At 37.9% G+C, this 25511-nt stretch overlaps 1 protein-coding gene across 1 annotated transcript in view; it reads left to right on the top strand.

Annotated features, from left to right (window-relative positions):
* The window catches only part of sea (mitochondrial citrate transporter scheggia), a 31396-nt gene extending 6484 nt beyond the window's left edge, over positions 1-24912 (top strand). Inside the window, exons 2-6 of the mRNA XM_045755854.2 lie at positions 14120-14330; positions 15214-15437; positions 16105-16248; positions 17176-17326; positions 18285-24912. Of these exons, the coding sequence (XP_045611810.1) occupies positions 14120-14330; positions 15214-15437; positions 16105-16248; positions 17176-17326; positions 18285-18393 (839 nt within the window). The 3' untranslated portion in view covers positions 18394-24912. The remainder of the gene's footprint in view (positions 1-14119; positions 14331-15213; positions 15438-16104; positions 16249-17175; positions 17327-18284) is intronic.
* The last annotated feature ends 599 nt before the right edge of the window (positions 24913-25511 follow it).

Genomic DNA, 25511 nt, shown 5'->3' with positions numbered 1-25511 from the left:
AAAACTTCATTTTAACGTCCCTGTGGCTCATTTGAGTACTAAATTTCCACTTGTCCCCTTGTTCGTGTACCACCCTCCCTACAGTTTGTCTTTATCTACCCTGTCAATTCCGCTGAGAATTTTGTACGTAGTGATCATGTCTCCCCCTAACTCCTCTGTCTTCGTGTTGTGAGGTTCAGTTCCAGTAATCTTTACTCGTAGCTCATACCCTCAGCTCGGGGACTATTACAGTATTGGTCTGACATATGTGGTATACAAGGCTCTGAATGATTCCTTACACACGTTTCTGAAGGCAGTTCTTATGTTCGCCAGCCTTGCATATGCCGCTGATGTTATCCTTTTGATGTGGGCTTCAGGGTACAGGTCTGGTGTGCTATCAACCCCCAGATCTTTCTCTCGTCCTGACTCCTGAAGGATTTCAGTGTATAACCCTATTGGTGAAAAGCATCTCCTGTTTTCAGTCCAACATTGTGGCTTGTCGAGCTTGAAACCTTTGCTTCTTATTTGTGTTACATCTGACCTTCTGAAGTCATGATCAACATCCTCCAAATTGTTCAGTATTTTAAGTTTCGATGAGAGCCGCCCTGTCATGTCTGGTTTATAGTGTTGTTAACCCTGAGACCTTCAACCGTTCCTGGTATGAGAGTTGTCTTAGTTCTGGAATGATGTGTGTTGCCCGGTGATGTACTTTCTCCAAAGCATCTATATCCTTCTGAAGATGAGGTCTTCATGCTTGGATACAATAATCCAAGCACCAAAGATTGATGCAGCTGAACTACTATTTTCTTTTACGACAGTTTTTGACTCTTTAAGTAAATGTCAAAATGCGATAGGCTGTTAGGAGGGCGGGTTGGAATAACTACCTTTCTTCCTTAAAGTCGAAGATACGCTTGATTATTCCTAAGGTTTTGTTAGCTTGATAAGCCTCATTTTAGGGGGTTTTGTCTGTTAACTGAAATACCTGGCTCTGTCGGTCCCCAGTTCCTCTCCGTGATAGGTTGACCATAACCAACTTGTTAATATTGAGGCTCCAGTAGTCTGTGAAGACAGGAATAGCTAAGCCTACTCCCTATCAGGTGATTAATTTACATCTACTGTCTTCAACCTTTCTACAAAATGTCTAGGCCTATTCGTCTCGCTCCAAGAAAAAACTAGATCCGTATCTAATCTTGGCTTAGGTCCAATTAACCACTTGGACTGGACACTGTGAATCGACGCGGAATTAGCGAAGATTAAACGCGGAATGAACGGCGATTCGACTCCCAGTGTAGAACAGAAACAGTTGGGCACGTTTCCATTTATGTGATGCCTCTGTTTACGTAGGAGTAAATAGGTACCTGGGAGTTAGGCAACTGTTGTGGGTTGCATGCTGGAACAGGAGAGTCAGTAGTTGGCTTAAGGGGACCTCGATAATTTAAGTACACACTTCCTGTCTCCAACAACGAGAATAAAAAGGAGTTTCTTAATGTGTAAACCGGTCAGTTACACAAGTCCATGGTCCAATTATGGACTGTTGTAGTAATATACAATTTTTTGTCATTAAAATTTTTATGAAAACACGCACTTAAACCTATCCTAGGCCTACCTTTTTCTTAGCCCTAGACCTATATAAGTTAGACCTATGCTTCAAGTATATTTGTGCTATATTACACCTATAAGAAGTAGGTCTAGGTTAGATCAGGTTGTCTTCGTTTTTCACATTACAGAAGGGGGATTGTTATCCCATAACTGTCTAAATTTTGTCCATACACGTTTCGGTCGCTATATGGACTTGTTTATTAGAGGATATGGAGGGCATGCCTGAATTATCTTCATACTCATGTAAATTGAACGCAGCACTTTACTTCAAAGCCGCTGCTCACACGAAGTACAACTCCTCCTTCGTTGAGGACATAAAGACTTTCCTTCTCTTCCTCTGTATCCCTGAAACTTGATGATATAACAGGATCAGTCAACCACTATAAGGAATGGATGTGATGTCTTCTCGATTAATCCCACGGAGACTGATGGGTCCTTCATTCTCACTCGTCTTGTGGGAGGGGAAGTTAATTTGGACTCTAGTTCAGAATTGGCGGCCTTCCAGGTGCGTGTCGTCCAGCGATGTTGTGTCTACTAGCCTAGCAACTTTGAAGGTCATTGGCTTTGTCAAGGGGAAGACATGTGCAGTCATGAGACTCGGACTTGTAGTTTATGCCAAGAATGTAAATAAATTGTACCTTTTTTGTTATGGATATTCATTAGAGAAAATGATTTGTTTACATTTGCCTGATGAATCATCGGGCGAATGTAAACCCAAGATGAAGGGTCATTAGCAACGACTCTTAAGGGTGCTAGTACTGTACTGGCTGGACGTCTAAATGAGGAACTGGAAAGTGGCCAGTTGTTTAGATGCAACCCAATTCAGCTAAGTCAAATTGGACTACCGGGTTTAGTAAAGAGTTTAAGAGTTCACAGTGTAGTTACTGGGTTAATTGTAGTCATCGGGTCTAAAATTGGGTTGTTGGACATCAGTTGCAACTCGCCAGCGACGACATTAGGTGCCCTTGTATTAGCACAATAGTGTGTGGTGGGGGGTCGGCGGCCCACTCCCCGGGATTGATTGTCAAGGCCCTGATTGCTGCACCACACCTTTCTATCGACTCTGTATTGGTAATGAAGTTCTGGGGGAGGGGGTAGATGGGGGAGAGGTTGGCGAGGTGGTTGTGGCCTGTGACCACAAGCACCTCCTAACTGTGTGGTATGGGAGCCCGTCATCACACCAAATACATTACCATGAGAAACCATACTCTGTTACCTAGCAGTAAAATAGGTACCTGGGTGTTAGTCAGCTGTCACGGGCTGCTTCCTGGGGGTGGAGGCCTGGTCGAGGACCGGGCAGCGGGGACACTAAAAGTCCCGAAATCATCTCAAGATAACCTCAAGATAACCACCTCAAACTACCTGGATAGTTATCTTAGATATTTGTGATGATCTGAAAGCATATTACGGTTCCAATAATAGTCTACCTGTAAACTAGCAAGTGGAAATCTGTCCTAAACAGGTTATTATCAAGTTATAACTTTATTGTATTATAAAGTTGTTTACAATATAACAAGTATAATCCTAAAACTTTTTTTTAGAGAATTTGGTTTTCTGTAAACGGAATTCTCGGGTAAACTCAATTAGTTGTCGAATTCCATATTCACACGCCATTAATACACCATACTAACATAACCAAACTTAATGGAACATAACCTAACCAAACCTTACCCTAACCATGGTTAGAGAGTAGATAATAGCACTAATTATAGTCTTCACAATCCATTCCTGTGAGTGTATTTCCTCCCTGAGGACAGGTTGTATGGAGGAAAATACATTTGTAGATGATCGCGTGAACAAATCCACAAGGGCCGTGATGAGGGTTTCAAACCTACGTCTGAGAGGATCCCAGACGCTGCCTTAATCGACATGGACATATTTACTCACCTAATTGTGCTTGCGGGGGTTGAGCTTTGGCTCTTTGGTCCCGCCTCTCAACTATCAATCAACTGGTGTACAGATTCCTGAGCCTACTGGGCTCTATCATATCTACATTTGAAACTGTGTATGGAGTCAGCCTCCACCACATCACGTCCTAGTGCATTCCATTTATTAACTACTCTGATACTGAAAAACTTCTTTCTAACGTCTCTGTGGCTCATCTGGGTACTAAGTTTCCACCTGTGTCCCCTTGTTCGTGTTCGTCATTTGTAGGTGATGGTGTGGCTGCACAGGAAAGAGACGCATACCGACCCCAGGGTATTACCCAACTTATCTACTAAGCATACTAAACTACTCTCCCTGATAATGATACCATCAGGCCGACCTGAGTAGGTGAAGTAAGTTTCCGGCCCAGCCCTCTACACTGACCCGCCCACAGGCTAGGGAATGGCTTCATGACACGCCATCCACTCCTGGAGAACAACATGCTTGACATTTTAAGTCAAATAAAATTATGTTAGTTTCCCTTTAATTATGATATAAAAATATTTTGATAATTATCAGTAGCTTCACTGTTAATGAAATATATTAATGATGTGGCTGTCTGTAATTTTTGCAGCAGGTATAATTTTGCGCGGCCAAGAATATTTTCGTCTTGACGATCGATACCACCTCTATTAAATACGGCGCCGCTGACGTCGCTAACATGGCAATATTTTTTTTTACATAAAAAAAACACTTATTTTTACTTTTAGATAAGTCTAATTGTAAATTGGTATCAATAAAGCTCATATTTCGGAATTTGTGTATTGCACCGTTCCTCCATTTCCTCGTACCTCAACCTCAGTCCTCATCCCAGTGGGATGAGGATTGAGTTGGTAGCGACCGATATTACACTCAACAGTAAATAACGTTGGTCACAATCAACCAACGTGCCCACTGGTATATAACTTCCAACTGCCGTATAACCATACTGGATTAGTGCTTTCTCATAATTATTACCCTTGCGCATTGAAGCCCTCATTAAAATTAGGCAAGGCTGAATTTTGTCACGTGACGGCTTCTTACATCACGCGCACTTTTTATACTTTAAATACATACGTTTGGTAACACATACATATCTTTTATGTAGTAATTTATTTTTGTTACACCTTATCTTGTTATCAGGAGCAGACGACTACTGACTTCCTAGCAAGCTTTGAGCTCTTTCCACACCTTATCTTAAGCCTTTCTGTTAGTTTTTCCTTGGAACATAACCCGCCAGTCGGTTTATAATCAGACCTCCCAATTACTGTTGGGCTTTCAGTTCAGGATCCTTTCTGCACGGAGGCCGGGGCACGAACCCAGTCGAAACACTTCGACGGTGTCACGTGGGATTTGTTACCACCACACCATAGTAATTGGAGTTTCATTTTATCAGACGTGACGAATCATGACAAGTTTTATTACCATGAATGTTCAATATGGTTGTATGTAACACACAGGACGAGTACTGGGTGGAGGCGGCCTAGGGTTACTAGTCCATGGAAGGTCGTCAGGTACTGGGCACCAGCCTACCTTGGTACTGTAGAGGTATCCTGCAGAACCACCCAACGTGTGGGCTCTGGTCCCGCCCCCCCCCCCCCTTCCTCACTTGTCAACTTCCTCATACTTCTGGACGCACACGTTATCTTGAGATGATTTCGGGGCTTTAGTGTCCCCGCGGCCCGGTCCTCGACCAGCACGTTGATTATAATGACAGTCACAGCCTAAGCTGTATAAATGCAGATGTACCTAAATGTTAATAACATAATTACATATAGGTCTATGTACTTGTAATTCGTCTAATTTTAGTTGTACTGACATATAAACTGTTGAGAATTATATAAAGTCTGTTATAAAGTGTTTCCAACTGAATTTGTGCACAGTTTTGCCAAGATTGAAACAAACACCTGCCGTGATAGTACGTTAGGCTACAGAAGTGAATTTTTGTATATAGATAACCTTAGGCTAAACTGAGTTGTTACTGTTAGATACCTTTCTTCTTGCACACACACAGTATACTTAACTTCCATGTTAAGAATCAGTAAGAATACGTGTTTAAAATTATACGTGGGCAATCTTTCACAATCAGTTTTATTCACATGCCACCAAAAAAGGGAGAGGGTTAAAAAGCAGCTATAATGCCACGTTAATTCCCTTTGACGAGGCAGCTTATATGACTGCCCGAAACGCTATGCGTATTAGTGGCTTTACATGAATGTAAAAATACCAATCTTCTAATCTCTCTAACCCATTGTACCTTGCAAATAAATTATGATTATTATTATTATAGCTTACGCTATCATCAGATAACCTTCCAGTCTCCATATGCGATCGAACCGTGTCTATAGTTAGTGAAACAAGTTTATTGAGGTAAAATACACACAAAGGGATGAGGTAGCTCAAGCTATTCTCACCCCGTTATAGTTAGTGGTTTACTGTGACGAGGGAGTAGCAGTGGGAGCTTGGTAGGCAATGGCTGACAGTTTTTCCCCGCGATACCCGGAGCTTAACGGGAAAAAATGCAATAAGAACCATGATATAAAGATCTGGGAAGAAATGAAGGGGGTAACAAAATAGTGTGTGGAAGACGCAGTATAATGTGGACAGAGCACTTAGCCAGTCTTCCCTTACACTGTTCGCCTGTGTGCCAACTGTGATTGAAGACTTGTCTTACCTCCGCTTCTGGAGGTAAAATATTCGGGTTAGACTTAATAAGATAAGAGTGATCCATCACAGCAGTTGACGTATGCTACGTTTTAAGTACAGTGTGTCTCATACTAGGAACGGTTGTTGTTTAAGATTCGCTACCTGGAACACAAAGTTCCAAGTAGCACGGGCTATGGTGAGCCCGCAGTGGATTTATTAGGAACGGTTAAGGGCTACAGCTTGGCAAATCAGTCATGACAGGGGTCATATCGAAACATAAAATAAACAATTAGGATGATATTAATCCAACTCGTTTCTTCGAAAGGTCAGATGTAATGCATGCAAGGAGCAACAGCTTCAAGCTTAACAAGCCACAATGCAGGACAAGTCAGATGGTTTTCACCCATCGGGTAATAAACCCATGGAACCACCTATACGCGCCGAAGCTGTAGATCCGTAACATTATTACTTCAGTTGAAAATCGTGTAGGAATTTTTTTTTAGGAACAATGAGGATCTTTGACAAGCCGCCGGGTTCTTGTCCCCATCGAGGCCACTAGATTGACGGTGGCCCTCAGGCAAATTCAAGTCAAATATTAGTGTTTAGAGTACCCAACCACTTAGACTATCTCGGTAGAGTGACGGCTGGTTTCTTGCAAATCGGTGCTGGATCCTCCACAGGGATACAAGAGTGGGGTTGGTTCGACGTTGAATTAATGTTGATGACATTTATTCGGTCGTGGAATAGCGTTGATTTTGGATATTGTGCTTAATAGGCGGGGATGGTTAGAGTGGTTGGGCACTGTTCCTTTCCTACTTTCTCTCAAAGCTCCGTGCCCTCGTATCCCTTCCACGCGCTATATAGTCGTACTGGCTTAGCGCTTTCGCCTGATAAGTACCACACCTTAGGCTTGGTAACTTGCCCATAGTACGAGCCTCGTCCGTCAAAAATACATACCATTACAACTGATGTTTCTGTTTACCTAATAGTAATATGTAAATGGGAGTTTGTCAAATGTTGTTTACTAGGGGGGGAATCACATTTGAATTCATCTAGATAAGGAAATTATTTATTCAAAGAATACTTTTGGGACACTATGCTGTAGCTATGCTGTAGTGTTCTTAGAGAATGGAATGTGTGTTATTGCGCATTTGTACGACGCGAAAACAATGTTAATAATAGGTCTGGTATTGTGAAAGTTGTTAAGACACATCATGCATATTAACACCGACGTATTGAGAGTACGTGCTGGGTAAGTTACTCTCAGATGAGTGCGGGATAGTAGGGAGACACTACAAGCTTGATGCCACTAGCATCAAGCCTGCTATTTCCAGTTTATGATGGTAGCAAAATGCTCATTAATGACTTTATAAATGAAAACCACTTTACATACAATTCAAAACTCGCTACGCTGGAAATTTGTCCAATAGTGCCCCTGCTTATTTTCTACAATCGAATCGCGTATCTAAATGCTTCCTTCATCTACTTACTGCATAAGTAATTACCAACATAACAAAAACTTGAAACCTAAGCAATGCAAACGTTCATAATACCCGGCATATTCTAATTTTATATTTGAGAAAATGCCGGGTTTGATAAAGCAGCATGTTCAAGTTGATAAATTTCTTTGGGGACGGGAAGAAAGGAAGGAATTATCAAGGGAAAGCGCCAAGCCATTACGACTATATAGCACTAGGAAGGGGTCAGGGTAAGGATTTGGGATGGGACGGGGGAAGGAATGGTGCCCAACCACTTGGACGGTCGGGGATTGAACGCCGATCTGCCTGAATCGAGACCGTCGCTCTACCGTCCAGCCCAAGTGGTTGGGTTTTGGGGACGGGAGCAGTGTGGGTAAGTAGCCTGAGCCTGGGTTGGTATTTCCCAGAGTTAGCTAGGCGGCTCAGGATATGTTGCAGTCTCCCCAGATGCGATAACCAACCCGACTTCAGTTTACTGACTTGAGGAACAGTTATAATGCCTCAGTTATGCTCGCGTTACATGCTTTCTCAATGTTGTGGTTAAAGTTCGGTTAGTTACTCATATGTGTTCAGAGAACGGGGTGGCAACATATCTTTCGTATATTCAGCTGTGGTCTTGTGCTGGTTTTTGTAAATTTAATATTGGATTAATATTTTAATCAGAGTAGCGAGTTTTTGGGGTTCGTCACCCAACCTCTGAGTGAATATATATTCATAGCAGCATGTACAGTACCTCTTCACGACCAAAGATCACATTCACTCCAAAAAATCTACCACTTATGGGCTATTTGTTGCACATTTTTTATGGCTATTTCTGCACATCTAAGTGCCACCTCTTGGGTGGCTTAATCTTCATCAATCAATCATCGTTCTACAGTACCTCCCAATAGGAAAATTCGCTCGATTGTTCAACCTGTTACTTTGACTCTGCCTGTTCTCTCTCGTAACTGTCTTGTGTACATTTCATCAAACAAGTTATATTTACTAATCACCAAGTTTACGTTATTTTCCGGGTGCAAAGTGGGACATCCTTTTTAGAACAAGAGCTATATAGTCTCCCAAAGTGGTTGAGGTTGTCAGTTATGTAATCATTCCAGGGCAACTCTCAGGTCCCTGAGATGACTTTTGCACCTCATCTCGGCAAGTTTTATTGCTAGAACCGGCAATAGCCTATCAGACTATTTTTGCAGGTCATATTTTTCTCTACTTGTGATGGCGGTTCTTGGCGCGGAAAGAGTGAAGCAAAGTTTAATCAATTTTCTTTCAGGAAATCACTTGGCTGTCTATTCAAGAGTGAGAAATTGTTGTATTAGAAGAGCGCAGTTGACCACAAGCGAAGTCAGTTGTGGGTTACTTCCCGGTAAAAATCACTCTTTGGCTTGGGGGGGGGGGGCTTCGATAAGCAAGACTCAACGATAATGGTTGTATTCTTTCCAGGAAACGGATATTACCAATATATATTCATAAATATATTGGATATTGTTGGTTCTAACACTGTTTAAAGGGTTCAGAACTCGGTATTCATTGTAATAGACTGGTTAAAGCAAACCTTGAGTATTCTTGAGAGATAATCTTCGAAATATTTAAGCCGTTCCATAGCCCCCAATCCCCATTTATGCAAACTTATCTAGGATTGCAATACCTTGTGGCATATTAGAGGCTGTTGCAATGGTCAACATTTATTCTTTATAAAGAGATCTTATGTCCACTCCACATAAGTATAAGAATTGTGGAGGCCAGAACATTACTAGTACTTTAATGAAATTCAGCACCGGAACATAATAATGCCTTTGGTGTTAGCAGCTCTCGTATATATTATATAACACTTGAAACCGTAAGAGCTATGAGTGGATTTGAGAAGCGTATCCCCAGGTCTGAAGGGAAGGCAGCTACATGAATCATGCCTCATTCCTCCAGGAAGGTGGCAGTGCTGGTCTTTGTTCCTGAGGTCTGCGGGGAATGTGGTCTGACAACGTTAATAAGAGTGATATAAGCGGGTGTGGACGTTGGTAGGAGACATGGCTGGAGAATGTTAATGATCTGCGTGGGTAGCCTAGTCCGCTTTGTGCCTGGTTATCTTTGTAATTAGTTATCGTGTCAGATATAAATATAATAATAGAGGGTAAATTTGTTTTATTAACGTTTGTTATAGACACTACGAAGAGTGTTATGATCCCAGACGAGAACTAGCGAGAGGGCGCCAATCCAGGAGGAACAAGTTGAGATCGATAAATGGGAGCCAGTGACCCGTCCTCTTGGGCGGCGCACCCAACTCTACACGAATATCCCAAATTACTTTTATCTGAGCGTCTGAACTTTAATTGAATGATTAGGACTTGGAAGCTTTACTAAAATAGTATTTATATCGGTTAATGGCCAAAATTTGTTTACAGGGACTAGTAACTTAAGATATCAAATGTACGGTGAAGCTGTATTAATTCCGGAGACAGGCTTATAGCCCAACCTGTCCTCAGGGAGGAGGTACCCGAAGGTAATGACTTCAAGACCGCTGTGTAATTGTGCTGTTATCTAATATACGTAAAAGGGACAAGCTCGGCTCCTAACCCAGCTTTCCGAACGTTTGGATTAATGCAATGACTCGGTTTCCGGTTTTATCACATTTTACTTCAAGTATTTCGTCTATTCCATTTACTGGCGGCTCCATCACTGAAAAAAAATCTTTTGATATATGCTTCAATCAAGACTTTCTTTACGCTCTCCTTTCTGAAGAATGTAAACTAAACTTTCATAATTTAAACTGACGAATAATTGAGCCAAAACAAGCTAAGCGAATCCATATTACATGGAAGACGCTTACGTCAGTCATGTGGGGTGAGGCTTTAGACTCTGCCCTTTTGTTCATGTGAGTCAACCAGTCAATATTTACTATGTTCACCTGACGGAGTGTGGCAGCACGTGGCGGGCCTCCCACGTCTTTACCACTCCGGTTCGAGTCCCATACTTCGCCTTTTAAATGTGTTTGCTGTTATAGTATGCTGAACACATTGAATTGGAGAATTAAACATTAGTAGTAGTTTTTGATTGGTTGGGATTAGGTTCCACCAGACAATAGTTGGTAGCGAGAGGAAAGTGCTGGCAAGAACGTAAGCAACCAAGTCTACTCCCATTACCTCATGGATGTAGCCTCCACTATGCTGATGCTGAGGATATGATGATCAAACCACACACCAGAAGATGGAGAGACGACGTTTCGGTCCGTCCTAGACCTAAAGTCGATTGATAATGGTCCAGGACGGACCAAAACGTCGTCGTCTTCTACGTCTCTCCATCTTCTGGTGTGTAATTTGGCCATCATAGCCTCCACTACTCTCCTCCCTCTACCACATGTACAGCTAGCTTCACTATACATTTGTTCTAGTGTATTAATAGCTTTAAATAATGAGCAGGGCTGGCACGCAGTACGTCGTGTACAGTGTGGCAGTTGACGACGTTACTGATGAGTACATTATCAGTCACAGACGCGACCTGTCACAGGTCTAACACTAATACCTTATACACTATATGTCCTCCGTGGGCACGGTTACAGAACTTACAATACAGTGGAGTGTTGGTTAGAGAGATGGACTAATGAATTAGTCGCATTGGCTTAATAACTTGACTGTAAAGTTCTTTAAACACTTGAATGTGTTATTTATAAATTAAGCATTCTAGTGAGCATAATTTGAGTTACTGTAAAAACTGCATTCTTCCTTGTCTCCTCTCCCCACACTCCACTTAAATTTTAGTGTGCTGCAGGATTAGTATTATCATTCATATTTTCTGTAAACTAAGAGATGTTTTATTCCATATCAGCTCCTTTGAAAACTTGGATCGAAAACGCAGCTGTTATGGGGGGTAGCTTTCAAGGCGTTTACTAGTCGTAAGTAGGAGGGTATTGGAGTCAACTGCGTGGGACAACTTGTCATTTAGATAACCTTTATGTAATTTGATTTTGTCGGTGAACAGGCTGCCTGTGCATGTATATGCATTAGGCTTATATTGTCGTCCCCCTCCCCAAAGGTGGAACAACTGACCCCTCTCCAGGATACCTATTTACTGCTAGCTGAACAGTGGCACTAAGTGAAATAAAACGTACCCAACCATTTATGGGAAACCTCTCCTGCCTCTGCATCTCTCCTTCCCCCTCCCCTCTGCATCTCTTCCCCCATCCCTCCCCTCTCTCTGCATCTTTCCTCCCCTCTTTGCATCTCTCCTCTCCCCCATCCATTCGTTCTGTATCTCTCCTCTCCCCATCCCCTCATTCTGCATCTCTCCTCTCTTCTCCCCCATCCCCTCATTCTGCATCTCTCCTCTCCCCCATCCCCTCATTCTGCATCTCTCCTCTCCCCCATCCCCTCATTCTGCATCTCTCCTCTCCCCCATCCCCTCATTCTGCATCTATTCTCCTCCCCTATCCCCCCTCATTATGCATCTCTCCTCTCCCCCCATATCCTCGTTCAGCATCTCCCCTCTCTCCCCCCATTCCCCCCTCTCTCTGCATCCACTTCCCTCTACTCGCTCTGGAGTTTTTCATCTCGACCCCATGCCAGGACCCAGACTCCGTGATGTCCAGTTAGACCAACTTAAGCAGTTTATCACTTTTGTGTGTAGCCAATGTGCTTTCAAGGCCGGGGTGTGGTGTTGAGAGTTGGTGGCGAGTGGTGCAGCAGTAGCAGTGGCCCAGTTGCTCCTTGTCCCAGCTGCCATCTCTCGACTAGGGTCGAGTGTCAGCTCTCAAGCTCCGCCTTTCGACTATGAGTAGTAGTTACATTGACTATTCACTCGTGGTCACATTTACATTCAAAACTATCTCGAGTTAACCTTGACAACTTCCTCTCATCCATTCATTTATTTAATGCAAAAAGAATAGATTTGTATTCATCCTTATCAAGGATATTGTGTTTGCCAGTATTGTTAATATTAACATTCTGTAAATATATTATTGTAACAGTTCTTCATATCTATAGCCAATACTTCATATCTTCATATCTATAGCCACCAGTGTTGTACAGAATCTTACAGATGTTAACTTATAGATGCCATTCATATTCATTTCATTTGGTTAAATTCAGGTATCTAACGATTGTAGCTCAATTCTACATGTATTAATTAAATAAAAACAAATTCTAAAGGATCAATAACTGGTGGATTATAATGTTTTTAAGGACATTATAATCCACCAGTTACTGAAGATTGCTCAACAAGTAGCAGCTGCAGTAAAATCCAACCAAGGCTTTGGAGTAATCAAATGACCATTTTGACTTCAAGGAAAATGTTTTTTTTTTAATTTACCTTATACTGTAGTTCATTAAATGTTATTTTAAGTCACTTTTATCTTATTGTACATTTATGCATTTCTTATATTTACTATGTTGACCAAACCACACACTAGACACACTAGACGACGTTTCGGTCTGTCCTGGACCAACAATGGACTGATTTGATAATGGTCCAGGACGGACCGAAACATTGTCGTCTCTTCAATATCTAGTGTGTGGTTTGGTCAACATTTTTTCAGCCACGTTATTGTGACTCGTCATCTGCTTATATTTAATATACAGTACAAGTTAATTTATATTTAATCTGGTTTGTTTAATTTACATTTAAAATGTAGCAAGTACAGTATATTATGTCATAATATACTTGCTACAAAACTCTTACTTATTTACTTAATAATTTACTTTACAATATTTAATTATTTTCCACATTCTGCATTCACTTCACCATAGAAATAGTTGTTATTCAGCTGTACAGTACAAGTTTCTGATGCACCTCATCTGGACAACTGTATCTAAACAGAGACCTTATCTTCAAAAGGTGATCTTTTCCTTACCTTCAGTACTTTTATTCAGGTAAAAGTACATACATACAAAATGAGGTACAAACATAATAACCTCTTCAAATTTTTTCCTCCGTAATTTAAGAATCTTACTAATTAGCTAATGCCCAAGAACACTTGCAGGCATTTACCTCACTTTCATAATCTATCTGTAGTGACAAAAGGATGAATTATGTTTTTGTCTGTGTACTATTAGTGTGATAACAATCATCCAGATTAATTAATACCATTGCATTCAGAAAAAATGAAGACATTGTGCAATATACCAGGTAAATTCAGGTAATTGTTTGGCAGTTTTATTTATTATGGTAGTTATTTAAAGGCACATGCTTAAAATACATATACAGTATTAGTGTTTTAATGGGAATACACCAAAGTATGCAGAAAACTTTTAAATTGTTATGACGAGTTAAATGTCAGCTGCAATAGACTCCTATTGAATCCACCTCATAATCCACCTCTTCACCTCTGGGTGAAGAGGTGGAGAATCAGACACGTCTTTCTGGTGATACTGCTAATCTAGATAATGGGAGTCCCACTGTATATAATATTTAATGGGTGTCTAAGAGTACAGCAGCAGTCGACAGCTTTATTGATTTTAATAAACTTTATCTTTAATTTATAGTCACTTGCTAAAATACCCTTCTTTCTATAGTATATATATTTTTTCCAGGTGGCATTACTGGTGGTATAGAGATATGCATTACATTCCCCACCGAATATGTTAAAACCCAGCTACAGTTGGATGAGAAGAGTGGAGGAGCAAAACAGTACAATGGTATTGTTGATTGTGTTAAAAAGACTGTGAAATCCCATGGTGTCTTGGGTCTTTATAGAGGCCTTTCCGTCCTCTTGTATGGCTCTATACCCAAGTCTGCTTGCAGGTAAGTTAACTAACATGTTACTGGTGGAAGTGAACATGCGTATTATTCAACTTCTGAGTTACCACATTTAGTTGTTCTCTAAGGCAAAAGCTGTTATGTATACACCAGGGTCATGAACAGTCAACTAGGAGGACACTGGCACCCCAGAATTTTCCATAATTCTACACTGTCATGACCACCAAAAGGTATACTAATAAACCCAACTATCCATGGCCTCTCCTGGTATCACAAGTGGCCATTAACACAAGACTGTCATTGACTGGTCTGCTAGATTGACTACTCGACATCCTAGTACTCCCACCACCAGGTGACGGCACCATATGCACCTGCACCTAAAGGCTCCAAGACCCAGGGCTCTTCCATTCTCCGTTTGTTAAACATTTGAGGCCGGATAGTGATTCGGTGAACACCTCCCCCTATTACTTTAACATATAATAACTAAACACACACACTACAGTAATCTGAAAGTTTGTCCAAAAATGACGCACATATAGGCTTTTTTATTTTTAGATTTTTTTAATGCTCCCTAAAATTTTGGTGTACCAGTGATTTACAAAATTGTAAATGTAAAACTAGCATGCTTTCATTATACAGTATGTTGTAAACAATATATATTTTCATGTTGTAAACAATATATATTTTCAAAGTGAAATATAATTAAATTGATACAAATTTGTGTAAATAATATAGCATGAGTAAATGCTTCATATTAGGGTTTCATGTAGATCTTCTGTTTTCTATTTGTGTATTTTTGGACTGAAACTGTAGAGTTTAGCTTGAAGATAATTCATATAGATTAATTCAGTTGTGGCATATTCCAACATTTTTAATTCTAATAATATTGCAAAAATTATGGATATAAGGCCATTATAATTGTTTTCAGATTTGGAGCCTTTGAACAGTTCAAAAAATATAGTGTAGATGAAAAGGGAAACTTATCTCCAAGTAAACGACTGCTATGTGGTTTAGGGGCTGGAGTTACAGAGGCAATTTTTGCAGTAACACCGATGGAGACTGTGAAAGTCAAATTTATTAACGACCAACGCTCACCCAACCCAAAATTTAAAGGATTCTTCCATGGTGTAAGATGCATCCTTAGAGAACAAGGTTAGTTTAAGATATATCCGTATATTTTTTGTATCCGTATTTTTGTATAATTATCCGTATTTTCATGAAATAATCCGTATTTTTTTATAATTATTTAGTATCCGTATATGTATTTTTGTATCCTGTATCCGTTATTTTTTACTTGTTTTCTTTAGATGATTAATCTTTTTTTTTCTAGGTGGATATATGGGGAGAATTTAAGATAGATTTACAGTAGAGAAGACTTTACAAAAGGGAGTTTGAATAATATAGACTCCAACAAAAGATTGGAAAATTTAGCAGAGTTGGATGTTTGAATTTTTAAATGCTACTATGGAGGCTGTAGTAAGAATGCTGTAAAGTTTTTAGAAGAGGAGTTGTTGTTTGAAATTTGCAAATAAAATAAATGGAAAAGGCAATTTAATTAAGGGAAGAATTGGTGGTAGACAACCAAGGTCGGAAATAGGATGAGATGAGGAAATAAATGTATGAAAGTGTTGGATTTTAGTAATAATAGTATTGAACAAGGGTCTAGGTTTAATGTTATGAGAAGTGAGGGGTGTTTGGGTGAAAGTATGTTGTGAAAGAATAAGAACTGTGTGAAGAGACCTGACATATTTCAACTTGTAAAGTTGCAGAACACCATGCTACAGTAAGGGACAACATTTAAAATCTTCTCTTTCCGCAGGTTTCCGAGGCACCTATCAGGGAGTGACTGCAACTATTATGAAGCAAGGCAGCAATCAGGCGATGCGTTTTTATGTTATGGAAACATGTAAAGACAAATATCGAGGTGGTGACCCGACAAAACCTGTCCCCAAATTAATTGTTGGTAAGGAAATTAAACACTTTTATGTAGTTGATTTTGCAATACTGCAAAATATTGGATATAAGGTCTATATATTTTTTCACTGATTAGCATAATAGTTCCATAAGCAGCCTTCTATCTAAATTGCTCTTGATTTTTCAAGCCACACCAAAGTTTTCCACCAGAGGCAAGAATATCTCAACCCTAGTCTGAGCTCAATCTCACCCTTAACAGTATCAATATTGAGAAACATTTGTTTAATAGTTCTGCCCCTAAACCATATTTTTCCAAGACTCCTGTGACTCCTAACAATGAACAAAACCTACTTCTATCTGAAAATGAAAACTAACCATAGAATATAGTTTTAATGAAGTTCACTGGCTTTACAGTGGCCTAATAAATAACAAATGCATTTCTATACACTGTAATATATCCAGTGCTTATTTCTATTAAAAAAAAAAAATTATTCAGACATTTTAGCAAAGTTGATGCAAATTACATCTACCAGAAATACATTGTCTGAAAAACTGGTTACCATTTCCCAAAATGTGAGCAAGTTTTTAAGGATCCTACCGAGTCCTTTGTTTTGGTTTGACTTCTTATATAGGTATAGAATGACTTTGGATCTTTCTTTTTGTTTTGGGTAAGTTTTCTTTCGTAGTTTCTTTAGGCCGAGTGAGTAAAAATGCAACCATACACTTGATGCGACTTATTTGGGTTGTGGGCATTCATCAAGTGAAGTGCACAACAGACTTCCCAGACCTCATGAGTTGAAGTGTGAAGTAACACAAAGATAGATGATGGTAAACAGGAAAGTAAAAGGACCTATTAAATTCAACAGCAACAGACATTATGGGTCTACTTTCTAAAGTGAGCTTTTTCTTCTTTCATCATTCAAAATCATCATTACTGTACCACAAACTTGTAATTTGAAACAATTTATCTTTTTAGGTTTGTTTGGTGGTTTAGCTGGGGCTGTCTCAGTGTTTGGAAATACGCCCATCGATGTTGTCAAAACCAGAATGCAGGGACTTGAAGCTAGCAAATACAAGAATACTATTGACTGTTTCCAAAAAATTTGGAAAAATGAAGGACCTCGAGCGTAAGTTTTCTGTTTTGCTTTGTTTCCTTAGCTTAATTCTGTGACTGATTGTTCCAGATTTCCAGAATTCATCAGTTTTGCTGATTCCCATTATACTGTAATTTCGTACATAGTGATCATATTGCCTCTTTTTCTTGTACAGTACAGTATCTTCAAGTTGTGGTATCTTTAGCTTCTCCTCAGCTCTTGTCTTTCAGTTCCAGAAGCCATTTTGCTGTATGGTTTTGTACCTTTTCCAGTTTGTCGATGTGCTTTTTGAGATGTGCACAATACAACCGCTGCCCAATTTTGGTGTTATAAAGGTTGTGAACAATTTCTTGAATATTTTAACATCCATGTATTTAAAAGGGAATCTGAAGTTGGAAAGCATAGCATTTGCTCATTACTTGCAGGATATTCCTTAATCAGGAAAAGCAGCAAGAAATTAAGGAATTAAAAGCATCATGTGCGGATAGAATTATCCAAAATTGTAAAGGAGCTGGCCAATAAGTGCAAGGGTCACTATCTGCAGTGGGTTGAGATAGTTATCAGTAACCTGGCAAATTTGGTACTCTGTGTTAGTCTCTTAAGCTCAGGAATTTGCAGCGTCACTACTGCAACTTCCTGCCCAGAAAGGGGCATTTCGATACTCAACACACTATTTACATGTGATAATTTGTACTTAATGTATGTAATTAGAATTTAATGTTTACAAGGCTCCTAATTATGCTGACAATTTCTGGAATATTTGCATAGTATTGAATATCTAGCAGGTTGCATAGTCCATTACTTGTCAAATGTCATATGGATACTTCTTTACCTACATATTTTTTATATTATGAATATTTAGATGAATATAAACTGAATATAGTATAACATTTTCTGCATTTAAATTGGTTAATGACGTTTAAAAATCTTTAATTAATGATCAATTTGTAGATATCAAATGACATGTTAGTAATTTGAGTTTGTGTTTCAGGTTTTACAAAGGAACCGTACCACGTCTGAGCCGTGTTTGTCTTGATGTGGCCATCACTTTCATGATTTATGACAGCTTTATGGAACTTTTTAACAATGTTTGGAAATAAAACATTGTAAAATAATTTAAGTACTGTATAATTTAAACATGACGAGCAGTGAAACATCAGAGTAACGATGTTGCCTAAATATACAGTATAACGTGGCAGTGCCGTAAAGAGTAATATTATTACAACATGTTAGTAAATGGTAGTATTTTATTATTTCATGTTTTGATATATCTTTATGGAAAAAGGTAAATGTACAGTATTACTAAGTGATTGTCTTTCGAGGCAGCTGTTTCGTATGGCTTGGTTCAAGTATCATATTTGGTAGTTCATATTTTTAGATTGTTGAAATATTTATTTGAATACTGTATTGTACTTTGACTCTCAAGAATTTATGTAAATTGGGCAAAATGTTAAATATTATTTATTGGTAATTAGAAAAAATTGAATGTGATATTCAGTAATATTTTAAGTGTACTGTTGTGTAATTATATTTTATTAGCCTTCACTTTTTAGTTTACCATTTGTGTATATTTCATATATGCACTCTTCCATTATAAAGGTGGAATATGCGATGTGCACTCATTACACGAGTGAAAAAGTACAGTATTGTATGTTAAATTTTTATTTTGAATGAAAATTTAAATTAGCAAAGTATTATTGATGAGTCTGTTGTTATTGATGACGTTATTTTACTACAAGAATAGATCAGTCATATCTAGGAGGGACCATTATATTTTTATGCATTCCAAAATAGTTCGAGGTTTATTTTTAAATATATAATAGTACAGGAGTCATGCTTATGTGTGTGAGAATGAAAGAATACTCGCTGACTTCTAGTGGGTCTTTTAACACTTAATGCGTGACAACAACCACACTTTTGTCTACTAAAACGCTGATATCCTGATTTAAATTTTGTCATTGTTCAGTGATGTCTCTCAGCTGTCATGGGAGGCCACAAAATAGTTTGTCCGACATCCTTCAATGCTTAATCCTCCATAGCATTTAATGGCACAAAATTATTTTGTACATATTGTACAGAGTAAGAAATTTGTATGCAAAAGTAAAATAAACACCTGAACCAGAATAATTTTTGTACACTTTATTGAACAAACTTATTGTATTTATTTTACTTTTGCACACAAGATTTCTTTCTTTTGAATATATTTCATAGATAAATATAAATTGTTTGCTCTTAGCTCCTGTCATAACATGATGCTAACCAATACTAGAAGAATTGAGCTCACAGCTCAGGCTAAAATAAAAGTAGATATTTAACAAATATGAGAAAGTAAAAAAATCTCTTTTAGGGAGGGCTCAGTCCGATGGCAGTTTTGATGATGGTTGCACTTTTAGGGTTAAATCCATGACCAGTGCTATCTTAGTCCCAGGTTAACATAGTTTTCATTACAAATTACACCAACCAGGAAGAAAGGCGATCACACTGGAGCTGATGTGCTTTGGTCCAGCAGTCTATCAGACCATTACAAGGAAAATTGTAATGATGCTAAATTGAACCTAACCTTAAAGAACCTTGAAGGGCAAGATATAGTTTTCAACTCGATTGTGTATAGTAGTATGCATGAAGTTTGAAGATGCTCTCTACCCCATCAAGGTCTAGCCCTTCAGGAACTTGTTGTCCCTGAAGTCATCCTATGAATGACAGGTCAAGGTTTACAGAGATAAAGAGACAAGGTTGATAAAGAGACTCGCCTACAGTAACATGCCACTGTTCACTGGCTCAGACCCCACTTGAGGTTATACAATAGTTTTTTACATACCATATATCATTTGAAATGATTGAGATGTTAAAAAATATCGATCATATTCGATTACAAAAAAAAAGAACCCCCAACTCTGTTCTTGAAAAATAATTTTCAATGAACTGGCTGATGAAATTAATCAGTCATTTGGTAATACTGTACGCAAGAGTATTGATAATACTTATTACAGTATTGTAATTCCTCACTCATTACACCAGTGAGGAATTATTTTTAACATTTTAACCATAACATTTGTAATGCAAGAAATGAGTCTCCTATGATATCAAAAGGCATAAATATTTATGCATGGACATTAATTATATGCTTAAAATGTAATTATAATATGAGCAAGGAATGTTTTTGTGTTGTGTAACATCATTAGCTTCACGCGACAAGTGAAAATGTATGCTCATATGCTGGCATACCTACTCCTGCCATTAATCCAAGGTAAATATGGTGCTCCTTATTTCCAGCCATGACTATGGTTATCATATCTAGTTCTGTAGTGTAATGGTGAGCATTGTCGGCCTACAAACCACTAGTCTTGGAATCAATGATGTTTGGGTAAGTTTCCTTACTCCTGATGCCTATGTTCACCAAGCAGTAAAATAGTTCTTGGGATTTAGGCGAGTGTTGAGTTGCATCTTGGGGAAGGTCAGTCCTTGGTCTAGGACGACCCCGAGGAGCCTAATAGCATACCTGTCCGCTATAATGAGAAACCACATTAGATATGTTTTATATGGTCGAGAGATATTTGGGCAATACATTGTAAACCTGGGGAATGGTAATTACAGAATAAATGTATTGTGGACAATGCAGTTAATGCAATTCCTCTCACTGTGTAAGTGTGAGAACATTGACAGGAATAATGTTGCACAATATTTATCATGTCCAAGACTTGTATTGTTGATTTGAAAGAAATTTAAGATGTTAGGATTTAAAACTGCTCAGCTGTTGAAATATTTTTAATTCATTGTATCAATTGTTACATCTGAAAATATTCTAATGAAGGTATCATAGGTAATAAATACATGTGTATTAAATATTATCAATAGCAGATGTTCAGCACAATATTTACTGTTTCCACTTTTAGCATCAAAGTTCAAGAAATAATAGGTTGTGAATTTAGTTTTGTTGATAATTCATGAGTTCAGCATATTACCTTTTTTTTTTCTAATTCCATTCCATTAGATATTCTTGCTTGTTGCACATCTGCATGTATTGTTACCATTGTCGATAATGTCTGCACAATGTAGTAAGGTAACAATGTTCAGCAGCCAGCACCACACACTTGAACCATGTAATAATTCCTAGAACCTCATTAATCACACCTGGTATTAATGTGTGCGTACGTCCCTCGATAAGATCCTCGATTAGTGTAAATTAAATTACAAATCAAGTACAGTCTTGGCAGGATGTCAAAAGATTTATTTCACTATAGAGACATTATAGTCTATACAGAATAGATATGTTTAGTGTCTTGTAGCATAATTGAATTTTGGTAAAATTTAATTAGGTATTATCTCCATATAGAATATGGAATGAGGGAGGATGTAGCTGAAATTCATAGGAGGAAATTGATAGAAATAAGAGTACAGTATTTCATGAAGTGTATAGTGTACTTGTGTAAAGACGTAATTTGTACTATAATAGTCGGAGCTGTTATGTACACATTCGTACAACTAAAAACATAAGATTTTTCTTGTGAAGAAATTTACCATGACAAAAGGGAGTGAAAATGAATAACATTTTGGTTGAAGATAATGTAATATTGGAGTGTAATATTGCCTGGAAATGTATTATAAGAAACATTCCAGGTTAATGAGGATTTAGAGTACAGTACAGTAGTGTGGTTGTGTCGTCACAGGATGTAATGCACTATGTATGTTATAGTATGTGAAAATAGTAATGTATTTTAGATATGCACTGTTTCATATATTTTTCTCTATTTTTTTATTGAAAAATATTCATGCTTGCAAAAGACACTTATTTTAAAAATATCTTGGTTTGAATGAAAATATTTAAAATGCTGCATTCCAAGGATGTGCTTCGTTGAAGTGGAAGTACAGTGTAATCATGCAGTACTTGAAGTGGAAATATAGTATGTTACTGCATTATTTATGATCACCAATCCAATGTTCCTGTTTCAAGTGAATAAATAAGGTAAAATAAACATGTATTTTTTTGTTTATATGCTGAAAACTGTGGGCACTTGGGGGTTATTTTGGTGTTAGTCCTTATGAATTATTTGTATTTCTTCGACTGTAAAAGTTGCATAATTTGAAATGCAGTATTTTACTGCAAGACTTTGCTTGTAATGTCAAAGATTTTTCTAAATAACATATCAGTGAATGGGCCTATAATTCTATGAAAAATCTTTACATATGATAAGTTGTATTAAGCAAACTTATGTTCATTTACAGATTTTATTAGTGGGAATTAAAAAAAAAAAAAAAAAAGGAAAAAAGATGCGCAATTAGTGTTCCACATAGACATGTTAAGCCCCAAAACAATGTTATAAAAATAAATTTAAGTAATGGCAAAACATTGTGCATAAAGCACCAAGAATATAGAACCAATTATAATAACCTGTAATAATAAGGTAATTGTAGCAACTCTCGGGGCTTGCCATTCTGACGAGCCTCGGGGCTTGCCATTCTGACGAGCCTCGGGGCTTGCCATTCTGACGAGCCTCAGGGCTTGCCATTCTGACGAGCCTCGGGGCTTGCCATTCTGACGAGCCTCGGGGCTTGCCATTCTGACGAGCCTCGGGGCTTGCCATTCTGACGAGCCTCGGGGCTTGCCATTCTGACGAGCCTCGGGGCTTGCCATTCTGACGAGCCTCGGGGCTTGCCATTCTGACGAGCTTCGGGGCTTGTCAAGAAATTATATATATAAAAAAAAAAGTGCCAAGTTAATCATGAGAGCTTCATCTAGGTGTAGCAGCCTTAAGTCAAGAATATATTTTATGAAAGTTTCAGGTTGCTAGTGCGAGTTGAATGTTTTAAAAGTGAAAACTTCATGGCCTAATTAATTTTAGTAGGTTGAAACTATGTAAATGTATCATTTATATCCAAGAGTCTGTGATTGGTACTTGATACTACTGTAAATGTACATAAAGAAAAATTTATGAGTTACTGTTTATTCAAAGTATAAACACCGGCATACTCCTCCATGGAGTGGTGACTATTTGTTCTTATAATGAAATGCAGTACACATTTTTAATTAAACAAAACATTACATATGTAAAGTAAATTGTTACAATAATTAACAAAATTTATTGTAATTTAAAAACTACAGGACAAAACTTTTGTTGCACAGTACTGTACTAGTCAGAAGGTATATATTTTGGCTACCATTAAATAGTGATATTTTTTTTAGGTACTGAATTTGGATTCTGCAATATGTGCTAATATCATGCAATTTTCATTCAATATTTTTTTAATTTTGAGTAGCAATTTTTGTTTGATATAAATTATAGCATTGATGTGTGTTTCATCATTTTCAAGTGATAATTGTTTAATGAAAATGTTGAATCTTAATTTTTTCCATGTGGTCAGTGCATGTATAAGAAAATGTACATGTAAACCCACAAATGCACTGTAATTTTTATTAAGCATTTCACTTATCTTTCTGCAAGCACTACCAAGAAATTGATTTGGTTAAAATGGACACATACACAGTGTGCATGCACACAAAAAGCAGAGTAAACAATTAAAATAGTCTCAATGTAACTATGAAGAGGCAGTTAAACACCACAAAATTTGTCATGTTTTATATATTTCAGTGACGCGTCTTGACCAAAGTACTACTGTTGCTCTTGCTTAGCTTATACTTCAGCTTAGCTTAGCTTCAGTTCATCTGACTGGAATGAACAACTTGGTTTTTAATTTGATTTTTTTAAAATTATGACATTGCAGTTTCAGTATTAAATTAAAAGGTTGAAATGACCTGAGGCTTTAAATGGCCTTTAGTTGTAATTATAACTCGCATTGTTATATTTTCAGTAACTATTTCATAAATAATATACTGTACAACTGAAATGGTGTATGCAGAAACGATGTCATTGTTTTTAATTATACAAGGGCTTTAAAGGATACATTCCATTTTACCTGTATTGATGATAACCATAATGTTGCTGCTAAGGTTTTGTAGCATTGTCAGACATTTCTGATGTAGCTCAATGTTTGAGTGGTACAATGTAATTGTCATAGGCTTTAAAATCTGTACTCTATTACTCTTCCAACTTGCTTTACTAATTCTAAATTAATGAAAGATCAAAAGATGCCTAAGAAGACATAACTTTTGAACCCAGATATATAATGTTATGTAAATATTCAGCTATTGAAGAGTGAAAGAAAATTAATGCCTCTTTAACCCATGGTGAGGTTTGGCAGACGTCTGCACTTATAAGTACTGTACATATTCCAGTACAGTACTGTACAGTATTACAGTACATATTCATATTTTCCCAGTGCTACAGAAGTTAGACGTTAGTAATATGTTTATACAGTAACTTCTCTTGAATAGCCCCCACCATGACATGCATATACAATATGAATTACTATAAAATCCAACTACGGTTTTACTATCGACTAAACTAGTGCCTCCGATTCTTTTGTATCATAACATTGCCAAAGCTCTGCAGGAAGCTTAGTCTTCTGAATTTATACATTTAAATGTTCTTCCATATCCAAGTTTTGTCCTTCCATTGGTATTTTTGTGGGGTTCTGTATATAGATTTGTTTTGTATAAGTTTTTGAACTGCACTTAGATGTAGAGTATATATTATTGAGATGTTAACATGAAATTTTAAAAACGTGTGAATTTTATTCTCCTGTCTCAGTAGCTGTTATAGTGAACAATCCTCTCATGGGTTGTCTTGGTGTGGCTAAAGGGCTCATTACAACACCCCAGGTCTGGTATGATGTTACTTCGGCCCCCTCTCTTGCCCGTTTCCTTTATTCACATGGTCTTATGTAATAAGCTTAGGTAGTTTAATTATTTTAAGCATACAGGTTATTTAGACACGAGTGAATTTGGTTGGGTTTAATAGCTGTCCTGCATGGACAATAACTGAGAAAAGTATGTAAAAAACATGGATTACGTTATCCAGAAATGCCAGGCGGTAGAAGATTTATTCCAGTCCAGAAAGAAAAAAGTGGAAAGCAAAATTGGAATTTGTGGTTTAATCAGGCAGCAAGGCAATTAAATAAGGCACTTAGTTACCACAGAAATAACAAAGACTTAAAATGAGAGAGATATAGATCACAAGGCCAGAAATGGGTACCTCAGTGTGAGATGAACAGACACACTGAAATTTGCAACAAAAGGCAAACTGCTGAACAGCCACATCAGGAGGAGGACGAGAGAGAACAGGCGATGAAATTGACAATGACAAGCTGTATGAAGAACAAG

This window comes from Procambarus clarkii, chromosome 62 (genome assembly GCF_040958095.1).
Source record: "Procambarus clarkii isolate CNS0578487 chromosome 62, FALCON_Pclarkii_2.0, whole genome shotgun sequence".
In the NCBI taxonomy this organism is placed as follows: Eukaryota; Metazoa; Arthropoda; class Malacostraca; order Decapoda; family Cambaridae; genus Procambarus; species Procambarus clarkii.
Note: the sequence above shows the minus strand (reverse complement) of the source record. Positions and strands in the feature narration are given on the sequence as shown.